The sequence below is a fragment of the Lytechinus pictus genome, chromosome 10 (assembly GCF_037042905.1).
Source record: "Lytechinus pictus isolate F3 Inbred chromosome 10, Lp3.0, whole genome shotgun sequence".
Lineage (NCBI taxonomy): Eukaryota > Metazoa > Echinodermata > Echinoidea > Temnopleuroida > Toxopneustidae > Lytechinus > Lytechinus pictus.
The window spans coordinates 30993006-31005111 of record NC_087254.1 but is presented as its reverse complement, the minus strand read 5'-3'; the positions used below and the strand labels follow the sequence as shown (position 1 = coordinate 31005111).

The 12106-nt window shown below is 36.4% G+C and overlaps 2 protein-coding genes across 3 annotated transcripts in view; one reads left to right on the top strand and one right to left on the bottom strand.

The window, feature by feature from the left end:
* Positions 1–4764, bottom strand: part of LOC129269465 (target of rapamycin complex subunit lst8-like) — a 13261-nt gene extending 8497 nt beyond the window's left edge. Inside the window, exons 1-4 of one of the 2 annotated variants that reach the window (XM_064105805.1) lie at positions 4535–4764; positions 3886–4029; positions 2053–2104; positions 1466–1628 (exon numbers count right to left, since the gene is read on the bottom strand). In XM_064105805.1, the coding sequence (XP_063961875.1) occupies positions 1466–1628; positions 2053–2104; positions 3886–3999 (329 nt within the window). In that variant the 5' untranslated portion in view covers positions 4000–4029; positions 4535–4764. Of the gene's footprint in view, positions 1–1465; positions 1629–2052; positions 2105–3885; positions 4269–4534 lie in introns of those variants that run through there. The other variant, XM_054906965.2, reaches the window with a different exon arrangement.
* The window catches only part of LOC129270088 (hexosaminidase D-like), a 25021-nt gene continuing 17264 nt past the window's right edge, over positions 4350–12106 (top strand). The window contains exons 1-6 of the mRNA XM_064105804.1: positions 4350–4774; positions 6256–6391; positions 8801–8855; positions 10692–10804; positions 11266–11353; positions 11847–11925. Coding sequence (XP_063961874.1) covers positions 6324–6391; positions 8801–8855; positions 10692–10804; positions 11266–11353; positions 11847–11925 — 403 coding nt within the window. The 5' untranslated portion in view covers positions 4350–4774; positions 6256–6323. The remainder of the gene's footprint in view (positions 4775–6255; positions 6392–8800; positions 8856–10691; positions 10805–11265; positions 11354–11846; positions 11926–12106) is intronic.

The following is a 12106-nucleotide window of genomic DNA, read 5'->3' as shown; positions in this document are numbered from 1 at the left end:
ATCTATAACTTCTTGTAAATAAAATGAACTACTTCCCGAAGAAAACATCTCCAGTATAAATATACCATACTCTACATGTTGTAAACATTTTTGTGAAAACGTACACAAAGCTCTGTACACTTAAAAAAAAACAGGACTTGTAAACTGTGTCTCTGCATATGTTATACATGTAGATCTATGTTTGTATATCGGTAAAGCCCATACAATGTATGGGGATTTTCCCTAAAATTAAGGCTTATGACAAGCAAGCACTTTTGCTTTAAAAAAAGCCCCCCAAAATCAAACAAATGAAAAAAAATATATATAACAAGTGGAACGCCTCTGGCAGTCTCGCCTGCATTACGCAATTCGAAATAGCAGCATTGCTTCCTTTGAAAAACAGCTAATGAATAATTATTCACAGAAGAGACATTAATAAGATATTAAAATATTATGTCCATTGACCCAAAATGACCTTTGACCATAATCATGTGACCAAAGGATTGTGCAAAACTATCATTCATACTTGATTACCCTTATGTCGATGTTTCATGAGCAAGTACCATAAACTTCCTAAGTTATGATGCTAATTCCACACATACTCCCAACACAGACAGAGTACATTGACCTTTAAATGACCTTTGACCTTGGCCATGTTCCTGAAACACACACAGGGTATTCAAGGATACACTGCTGCTCTTATGTCCAAGTTTCATGAAATAAATCCATAGACTTTTAAAGTTATGATGACAATTTCACAAATACCCCCAACTTTACCAAAGTTTGTTGACCCTAAATGACCTTTGTCATGTGACCTGAAATTAGCACAGGATGTTCAAGGATACTTGATTGCTCTTATGTCCAAGCTTCATGAACTAGATCCATAAAATATCAAAGTTATGATGATAATTCCTAAAATACCCTCATATGGCCAAAGTTCGTTGACGCTTAGTGACCTTTGACCTTGGTCATGTGACCTGAAACTCGCACATTATATTCAGGGATACATGGTTGCTCTTATGTCCAAGTTTCATGAACTAGATCCATAAACTTTTAAAGTTATGATGACAATTCCTCAAATGACCCCAACATGGCCAAAGTTTGTTGACCCTAAGTGACCTTTGACCTTATCATGTGGTGCAAAACTCAGGCAGGATATTCAGTGATACACTTGTCTAAGTTTTAACAAATGAATAAATGAATGATTGAATAAATGAATGAATAAATAAATCACAATCCTACACTTTTGAGCAGTTTCCTTATTTTTTTTGGCATAAATTTTCTCATTTTCCACAATTAATGTTCATCCAAAAGAATTAGTCACCAATGTTGATGCCTTCTATAAATAAAAGCAACATCAGAACCCTACATAAAATGATGCAATCAATTGTACAGTCAATGGCATCTGTCAGTATACAAACAATCTAAAAGGAACAATCAAACTTAATATTGATTGCATCTCTTTTGTTGTACAACACCTTCATACCTGAGATCCCATATCCTAGCAGTGCAGTCCTCTCCACCTGTGAACATCCATTTGCCTTCCTCCTGGAACCCAACCGATGTAACATTCTTAGGGATTCCCTCATAGTTGATGATTGGTGTGGTGTCTCCTGAGTTGATATCATACATACGGATGTGCTGGTAACCTATAAAGAAGATGACAAAATACCGGGGGTGAATTTCTTTGAACTGAATTTTAATATTTTAAAAGTTCATTCCAGTGTATGCTTCTAGGGAAGAACTTAAGTTAAAATAATTGATAGAAATTCAGTCTTCAGAGCAGTTTTTATATTTTATGCAAGGAGCATGTCTATTTTATTTCACCAAAGACATTTATTAATACAAATTCTGTTTTTCACAAAACTCTGAAATAACATTACCGCTCTTTAATAGAGCCTAGAGGTAAAAAGTACTGCTATCATTCACGATCACAGCAATCTTAGGAGTCCCCTTCAGTTCTTCATTGAAGTAGTGTGTGACAAATATGGAACACAAAGTTGTAGAAATGTGCAAATAGTTTAGAGAATCTGTGATGGAGAAGCTAAATCTGTTTTCCATATTAATACTCACCTGCAGCAGCTAATAAACTCCTGTCCGGGGTGATTTCCAAATGATTGACTTGCTGTGGGTTGGAAAGAGGAAAGGATTATAATGAGTCAAATGACAATAATAATGGTAATTAAACTGGGCTTAAATTAATCAAATGCTATCAAACACTATGGGTGCTGATTTAACTCAATGCCCTTCTCATGATCACAAGTCTTGAAGATTTCCAGTGTTCTTTTTTATATTTTCCATTTGTGCTGCAATATAGAAAAACACCCTTGCCATAAAATTAAAGAAATTTAATGTCTGATTTAATACAATTACAATAATCGCAATTACTTCCCTAATTTTTAATCACCCCCTTAATATATTATGGTAAGCAACAACTCAATCAAAGCAATATAAGCACTTAAATTGGCATCTGTGTAATTTTATGAGCACATACAGTATAGCCTATGAGTTACAAAAAAAAAATCATACATTTTATATCACCTACATCTGCCAAAAAACGTGACTATTTCAATTACTTGCTCTCCCAAACCACTATTTTCACCAGCAAATAAATTTGAGTACATACACAATAGACATGTTTTTTTTTTGCTAACTGATGTACAGAGCATTGAGCAACAGCTGGTTGATATAAAGACTGTTCTTCATCGCCGTCAATCTCAATTTTCACAACTTCAACATGAACATGCTGCTGACTGGTTAATGCTTCCAAGCTACAACTTTCATAGTTTCGAATTATCTACAGAGTTGACTAAAACCCATCACAGATTTTAAAGCTATGAAATAAACAGAAAGCTTGCTATTTGTGGTACCTTAATAAACAAATATTTTACACATGAACCACAGTTTCTACATCAGTGTTGAGGCTGCTTAAAAGTAGTTGTTTTCTTAAGTTTAGAATGTACATGTACATTGAGAGTCATAAAAAGAAATGCCAATCAGATTGTACATCTTAGCACAGAATTCATGAATAGTCAAACACCTTGGCACCCATTTTTTTCAGTGGGAAAATGTGGAAATCAACATATCACTGACTAGATATTATATTTTTGAGAATATGACTTTGCAAATGTATTTTGGCCCCTTAATTTTCATCATCTTTCTATGCAAATTCCCCTTGGCTTAATAATACAATTAGAGGGTGGCAGATGTCTGCCGCCCTCTATATGCCGTAGCGTCTCGTATCTTAGCTACTAACAAAGAGAACAAGATGGCCATGTAAACATCGCACCGGCAAGTTTCTTTCCTGTCTTTTCATAATATTTTTCTCTTTTTTTTAAAGAATAATTGTTTCAAAATGAAATCGAAATTGTATAAATGTTGGAAATTAATTTCTAGCCCATTTACATGATTTAGATCTTTTACAGGGAAAGTAGAAATCTCGGGGCAAAATTTGCAATGTTGACCGCGGTATATGCACATGAATGGGGCACAATCCCTGGCTCCACTCATTCAATGAACAAGGTTATGATATGCCTAGCTCCATGAAATAAGCACACGTTAGTGTATGATTTTTACTCTCTAGGAGCCTCCTGGCTAACCCCAACCCAGGTCAGGATGGACTGATTCAATGGCAGGGACATTACTTCAAATTCAAAGGCCAAGATAAAAGGATTAAGTAAAATTTGAAGAGGAAATAGATATAAAAAAGCTACTATGTCTAGGCCTATTTCTTTTTTCTCTTAAAGCAAAGAGCTACAATGCAACCCCCCCCCCACCCCCCACTCACTCGCCACCCACCAACGACATCACACTTTCGCATCGGACACGCCCTCTTCAAACTCTTGACCGACTATAACCTTAATAAAAAATCCAATAGATTACCACACACAATTTCATGAAACTCACCGATTCTTGATGTTGGACAGTGCGGTGGCAAATACCCGTGTGTGCGTGCCAGAAACGAATAGTTTGGTCATAGCCGGCAGTGGCGAGAATTATTTGATCGCTTGGATTTCCCATTTCTGTTTAAAACTGCTAAGAAGTAACCAGCTGAAGGGGAATAGAGAGAACCAGACTAATCAAAGAAAGCAGCTTCCGCACTGATCATATGAAGGTGCATTACAGGCTCGGTATGGTAGCCCTTCTCGTAAAATGAAATCGCATAGTCTATCCATGAGCTTACGGTACAAAATGATACCAGTCTTTTGTTTGTAAACAAGGCGAAGACCGTATTAGCTTGCTAGCTAGCTCGATCGCGCAATTACATCGGCAGCATCCATATCCAGGCCAGCGCGAGGGCGGAGGAGCTAGAGAGCGCGGCGCGGCGCGCGCGGCATGCAGATCATGCCTGCATATCATGAAAAATACTCGTACTCAGCCGTCAGACTACAGCAGCTCGCTAGCATAGCACGCCACTTTGCAATGTGCTTCTCGTTCTAATGCAATACTGTGAAACGTTAAGCCGACGCTGACACAACTGTTGGAAAGCGAAAGTTTGAATGCATTTTTAAATTTTAGTGGAAGAAAATATGGATATTTAGCCGTCAATACTAACGTTATACTGGTTCTCAGAGACAGAGTTGAACTGTGTGTAGCCTGTAAGGCTGTAGTGACAGTGTCACTGTCACGTCAGTGAAAGGGGAAGTTCAGTACTGCGGCGGTCCGAATTCCAATACGTGCCCGGAGCCAGCTGAGAAAGTTACATAAGCCAGGTTACAAAGCCAAAGGTTCAGTTCTGGACACAGGATCTTCTGTTCCTCAATGTCCAGCTCCTGGTGATAACCTGGGAAAACAGGTAAAAGTTAACTCTTGTGATTGTCAAATGTACTACAAATAAATAAGAATATGTAACTCAGTTGAACTTAACTTTTAAGTTAACGTTACATGTTTTAATTTGAATTAGTTTGAAAGACATGATCGATCATAACTGACAGAAATAATGTCAGGCCCTACCAAACTCGAGCTTGAAAAGTTATTTCTAGACCCCTATCTCGAATGAAGCTGAAACTTTTACCTTAAACTTGAAACTGGAAGACGTACAGAAGAGACAACGGGCAATAGAACGTATTACTTAGGCATGTTAGGACTTTGGAGAGTTACTCAGAAAAGTCTTAATTGGTTAATTCACCACTTAATGTACATGATTACATGGGTAATCAAGTATTACTGAACATCATGCCTGAGTTTCAGGTTACATGACTAAGGTCAAAGGTCATTTAGGGTTAATGAACTTAGACCATGTTGGGAGAATCAATATCGAAATCTTAACCAAGGTTAAGTTTTTGAAATGTTGTCATAAGTATATGGACCTAGTTCATAAAACTTAGACATAAGGGTAATAATGTATCACTGAAGATCCTGCCTGAGTTTCAGGTCACATGATTAAAGTCAAAGGTCACTTAGGGTCAATAAACTTTGGCCATGTTAGGTTTTTTTTAAGGAATTGTCATAACTTTAAAAGTTTATGGATCTAGTTCATGAAACTTGGACATAAGAGCAACTATGTATCCCAGAATATCATATGCAAGTTTCAGGTCACATGACCAAGGTCAAAGGTCACTTGGGGTCAATGAACTTTAGCCATCGTAGGGGTATTTGAGGAATTGTCATCATAACTTTGAAATTTTATGGATCTAGTTCATAAAACTTAGACACGCAGTGTTTACAAGAGCAATCAAGTATCCTTGAACATCCTGTGCGAGTTTCAAGTCATATGACCAAGGTCAAAGGTCATTTAGAAAGTTTATGGATCTAGCTCAATGACATAAAGGTAATCAAGTATGAATGAGTGTTTTGCACATGTCTTAGGTCACATGATCATGGTCAAAGGTCATTTTGGGTGAATGGACATATTTTATTATTATATTAGTGTTTTCTTCTACGAATATTTATTCATTAGCTGTTTTCAGAGGCAGCACTGCTGCTATATCGAATTGCGTAATGCAGGCGAGACTGCTAGAGGCGTTCCACTTGTTTTAACTTGCCTTCCTAATTTCTGCATCAATTGTGTTTACACTTGGTAAAAATATCATTGGATGATACCACACGTGTGTCCACTAGAATGATCAATAAGATCAAAGTCATTTAGGGGTCAAAAGATCATTTTGTATAATTTATTGATGGAGAAATCAGGCGAGACTCATGGTTCACCACCTTGTTTGGAAGTTGTGTGAATCACATTGCCTAGGGCCGTTGGGTGATTTATAATTTATTTTGAGTTATTTATTTGTAGATCTACTATAAAAGAACGATTTTCCTCCCCCTTATCTCTACTAGATCTGAAACAACATTTATGCTGTGACTCATACTACTACTAGCTGGAGATTTTTAGAATTTCATTCAAGATGGAGACCCAAAACATAATTTATGGAGTTCCATCTCAAGCACTTCCAATGCCTGATCAATATAAAAGGTAAGTCTACGCTGGATATTCCCTTTAGACCTGATCATGCTTAACAGTTTTATGCATAGGCCTACCTTTATTTAATAAATAAAGGCTCTACTGATCTTAACAACCTCAAATCTTATTGAAGAATGTCCAGACCTAGCATCAACTAAATTATATGCAAACTGGATTCTATTCATTGTTTTGTATTAGCTCACAGGAAAGAAACCTGTAGGGCCTATATAGATTTGAATTGGTAATAATTAAGTTTCAGCAATTCAATCATAAGCTGATATGGCAACACCTGGTCTTGCATTTTGCATAACCTATTGAAATTACAGTTTTGTGTGTTTATTCTGTTTGGAAGCTCACTGCCCCCCCCCCCCTTCCATCCCATAAGGCCATCATCATGAGTTAAAGTGCTGTTAAGTCAGATTCATCTGAAGAGGGTTACCACGGGCAGCCATGTTGGATGACAAACAGAAAAAACCTGTGCTTCAAACTGTGATTAATCATTGTTTTTATGGTCTAGCAATTCACATGACTCCCATTGTTCTGTCCTCCAACATGGCTGCTTGTGACATATTTATATTTGAGCCCTGTATAGTAATCAAGACTATTGTGGGTTGAACTGTCTCAAAGTAATTGTGTATTGCAGTATCAGTACTGCAATGCACAAATTGCTGAATAAGATGGAAGAATTGTTGCTTTTTTCCTAGGTATATACTTCTTAAAAGTAAAAAGGAACTTGAACAATTACAATGATTCTCTTCACCTTTCTCACAAGTTCATTGCACAACTCATTCACTTTAACATTTACAAAACAAGACCTGCTTCAATGTACATGTATTACAAATGCATGGATGCTAGTGGTTGTCAAGGAGATTTCATGATTATACTGGTGGTGATGATAGTGGTGGTGGTGGCGATGACAAAGGTGATGGGGATGGTGATGATAATGAGTTTGGTGGCAGTGGTGGAAAGTAAGGTACTGATTTAACAAAGGTTCAGACAATGATGATGAAGGTGTTGGTTATAGTGAAGATGATGCTGTTGGTGGTGATGAAGATAATGGTGGTGGTGGCGATGACAAAGGTGATGGGGATGGTGATGCTAATGAGTTTGGTGGCAGTGGTGGAAAGTAAGGTACTGATTTAAAGAAGGTTCAGACAATGATGATGAAGGTGTTGGTTATGGTGAAGATGATGCTGCTGGTGATGATGGAGATGATGTTCAAAGGTTGTGACAGTGATATTGGTGGACTGGTGGTGGTTTTGATGAGGATGATGGTGGTGAAGGTGAAGGTGAAGATGATGATGATGATGATGATGATGATGAAGATGATGAAGATGATGGTGATGATGATGATGATGATGATGATGAAGATGATGGTGATGGTGATGATGATGAATTGATGATGATGATGATGAATTTTTGAGCTATCATGGTTTTTTTTTCCATGTACCTAGGAGTTGGAAAGAATATCATGAAAAGTGGTTCAATGCCAAGGGATGCTTTTTAACCCTATAGCACCTGAACCGCCCGAGACCGCCCTTCCTATTACACACTGAACCGCCCTTAACCGCCCGTACGTTTTCTTTGCGCTAGAGTATCTCTTATCTATGATTTACCGTGGTAATATTGCGTGTGCATACCGTATAGGTTGGCTGCTATATAAATCTGCATAGAAAAGTGTATGCTCCTATTGAGTATAATAGAGAAAAACCGATTGACATGCATCGGTGTGTCAAGTTCCAGACTGTTGCGCAGTCGATCTCAGCAAAGATGGCTGCGTCCATGTCTCGGAAAACCACTTACTTCGCCGAAGAAGCTTGGGCGTAGCTATATGTTCATCAAAACGTTGGATATCACACAGAGTGACATCTAGATGTGAGTTGGAATTAATTTTTGACATATATTTGATCCAAGATTTGGCGAAAACTTTAGTATTCTGTCAGTGATACTTTACATTTTTTTGAAGGCGTGGGACTGGGGCGGCTGAAACCCGAACTTTTGTTTTTTTTCTTCTCGCTCTGCAAACGATTGTCAAAGGTCAATATTCGTACATCTGATTGAACTTTGCCATGTACCATTCTATTCAACAGGTCCTATGCTACAAAATAAATAAAACTTGTAATGAACAAAAGTAAATTTATAAAAAACTATTTCAATTTGTTTGGAACAATGCCTACTTATTACCAGTTTTATTGTTTCCTCCAGTGAGTAATTGCCATTATGTATAGGAATCTGTAGGTGCTATAGGGTTAAATGCCCTCACATAACAACTGAAACAGTCGGCTGACAATTGGGATGCAGTCCTTTCCAGGCTTTTTCATGCTCATCTATGTGCAATTTTCTTGATTCCTGTTAGCAATACAACAGTTTTTAAGTGCATTATTAACGTCACTTAATATCCCTTTTTATTAACTGTTTTAGACTTGTTCATTTGGATTTGAAAGGAGCTCCTCCCAAGATAGATTATTTACTGAAGGTAAGTCATCAATTATTTCATTTATTTAGTCGATGGCTTGATGCAAATAATGATGATCAATGGTGGTAATAATATTTGTTTGTTTTTCTAGCCTGTATAGCAGAGTGAGACTATAAAGGCGCCATGTTCCTGATAGTAGCTGCGTTGTCAACATTGAAATCTTGACTAAGTTTAAGTTTTATACATGTCATCTTAAATTTAAATGGTCGTATTTCATGAAACTTGAACTTGGATTTCAGGTCACATGATCAAAGTTAAAATTCATTTAGGGTCAATGAACTTTGAACATGTTTGGGGTATTAACATTCAAATCTTAACCAAGGTTAAGTTTTTGAGATCTCAAATGTATATGGTCCTATTTCATGTAACTTGGACATATTAAGGGTAATCAAGTATCACTGACCATCTTACATGAGCTGCAGGTCACATGATCAATGTCAAATGTCATTTAGGATTAATGAGCTTTGACCATGTTGCGTCAAATGCTTTACCAAAGTGAAGAATTTGAATTTTCAAGATAATGTACAGAATTGTATTTAGTGCTTGTTCCATAAAACTTTCACATAAAACTATAATGGTAATCACTTATTGGCAACTGAATGAGTGTAATTCAGGTCATTGGGCAAAGGTCAATTGAGGTCAATAAACTTTAGGAGTTTATTATCACATTAATGGGGGTTTTCCCTCTCTTTGTGAGCAATTTTGCATTGTACATTGTTATCAAAGTCAGCACTAGGTAATGCAATATTGAATTGCGTATTAAGCAGATGAGACTGCCAGATATGCAATATTGGATTAGGTGTAACATTGTAATGAATAGGGTATCTCGGGGACTCTTTGTATTTGCCAGAGCACATCGACCCCATGTCATTTTTTTCCCTGCATACCACACCAGTTGGTTCTTACTCTTTTTTTTTCTGGGAACCCAAACAAGTTTAAAATGTTATGGATGGAGTAAATGCTGTTAGTACTAGAATTTTAGCCTCATGCGTTCAATAATTTATTTGGACTGGTTATAAATACTTACGATGCTCGAAACCTTTTCAACTGTAGGTTCTCTTGTATCCTAATATACCAAGCATTTTCATGGGAGGCAATTTTCTTTAACATGTTGTACACTTACATATTGGAAGAATTCAGGAGGTCACAACTGATAAATTACACAGTACTCATATCCTTCACATAAGCCTATTAAACAGAATTGCTAGTAAACTATGATATTATTTGTTTGATAAAATGATTAAATATTTACAAGCAGTGATAAAAAATAATGATCATATTATTTACACCTTGGCATGTATTCAAATGTCTTGGTGCAATTATATGCTGGTAGTGGCATGTTATCCAATCTAAAAGCTATTGCATAAGAACTTTTAAGGTCCCCAGAGCCGTGGAATTTCCTCAGACAGTAACATCACTCACTTCCCTAGACATAGACATCTCATATTAGGTACATGGGTCAGAGTGTTATAAAGGGTGATAAAACAATGTGAAATACATGTAGCATATTAATGTAAGAAATGAAAGCATGGTGTTTCACAAATATAAAGCGGTGCTAAAAAGTTTGTGAACCCCACCAGAAAATGCACTCCTTCATGCTGGGTGTTGAATGTAGATAACAACACTACAATGTTTGGCGAACCCTGACAAACAAGCATTATTGGATGTAATATTTTATCACCTAACTTCACAATTGAATATATCTCAAACGTTGCAGAACTTGAACACTTTTAAATATGTTCATTTTCTGGTGAGGTTCACCAACTTTTTATCACCATCGTATTGCTTCTTTAGTCTAATCCATTCTTTCTATTAATTTGTTTTCGATTCATCCAGGTGTTTCCATTGTTCAAAGAATGGGGTGCTACAGGACTTCTAGTGGAGTACGAGGACACCTTCCCATATACAGGGGAACTTGATGTACTGCAAAAGGGTGATGAGTTTTACAGGTACATGTAGGTCATGAACTTCGAACCCAAGATCATCCCCTGAAAACTATAATTTTAGATAAAGGACTCCTCAAGTTGCTTTGTTTCTTGTTCTTAAGTGTGCTCAGAATGTATGTGTCTTTTATTCTGTATTTCCCCTTAACTTTGCTTTAAATGTTTTATATTAACATATATATTTGTCAATGGAGTTTCTAATTCAATTCCAGAATTTCTAATCCAATCAACTTATTCCAGAATATCTAATTCAATAGAGTTATTCCTGAATGTCTAATTCAATGGATTTATTCCTGAATTTCTAATTCAATGAGTTATTCCAGAATTTAATGAGAATACACATTCTCTTTTAATCTGAATCAAATCTTTCTCTTTCTCTGTATCCAACATTACCTTTTTCTTTTGGGTGCTTACCAAGATAGTACAATAAAAAAATTAATATAATTTTTTGTTCAATTTATGTATAGTTCTGGAGACGTTGCCACTCTTCAACAAGCTGCTAAGAGTCTTGATTTGCAATATATCCCTCTCATTCAGACGTTTGGTCATATGGAGGTAGGCTATAAAACATTGTGATAATATGTCTTATATGCAGAAGTAATTATCATCCAATATTACTAGCTCTTTTTTCATGTTTACCCATTTTAAAACAAAAATATATATTCAAGTTATTCATATATTCTAAAAATTCTGTTTGCCATAAACATATTACATCCAAGAGGATTGAAGTGTTTATCTGTGATTACTTTGAAGGAAAAAAATAGTTGATAAAGAAAATCAGATGTTTTTGCTTCGTGATGCAGAGTGATAAAGAGCTCTGTCTGCTGTGCTTGAAGAACCCTTGCTACATACCGACGTGTACAAGTACATCTATATTTTGTTTCAGAAAACGGCCTTGTGTGTTGATTTCCAAAACATTTTTAACCTGATTATACCTAATATGCATTTGATGTAGTCCCTTTTTTTTCTCCTTCAGGTATAACATGTCTACTGGTTTGTCAAAAATAAAATTTTCTATTTTTAAAGAGATTATTTGTTTTATTTTCAGTTTGTATTAAAGCATTCACGGTTCACTCATCTTAGAGAACACCCAGAGGATAGGAGGAGTCTGTGTCCATCTCATCCTGGTGAGTCAGTTGTATTTCAAACAGGGAAGCAGTCGAGGCCACATTAATCCTGGCCTTGGCTTCAGCCTCAGACTGAGTCACATGTACAAAGTCTATAGGAGAAGGTTTTTCTTCAGCGGCCTCATGACTCAAAAGTACTGGCCTTGACTACATCCCTGGTTTCAAATCTAAATTCTTTATA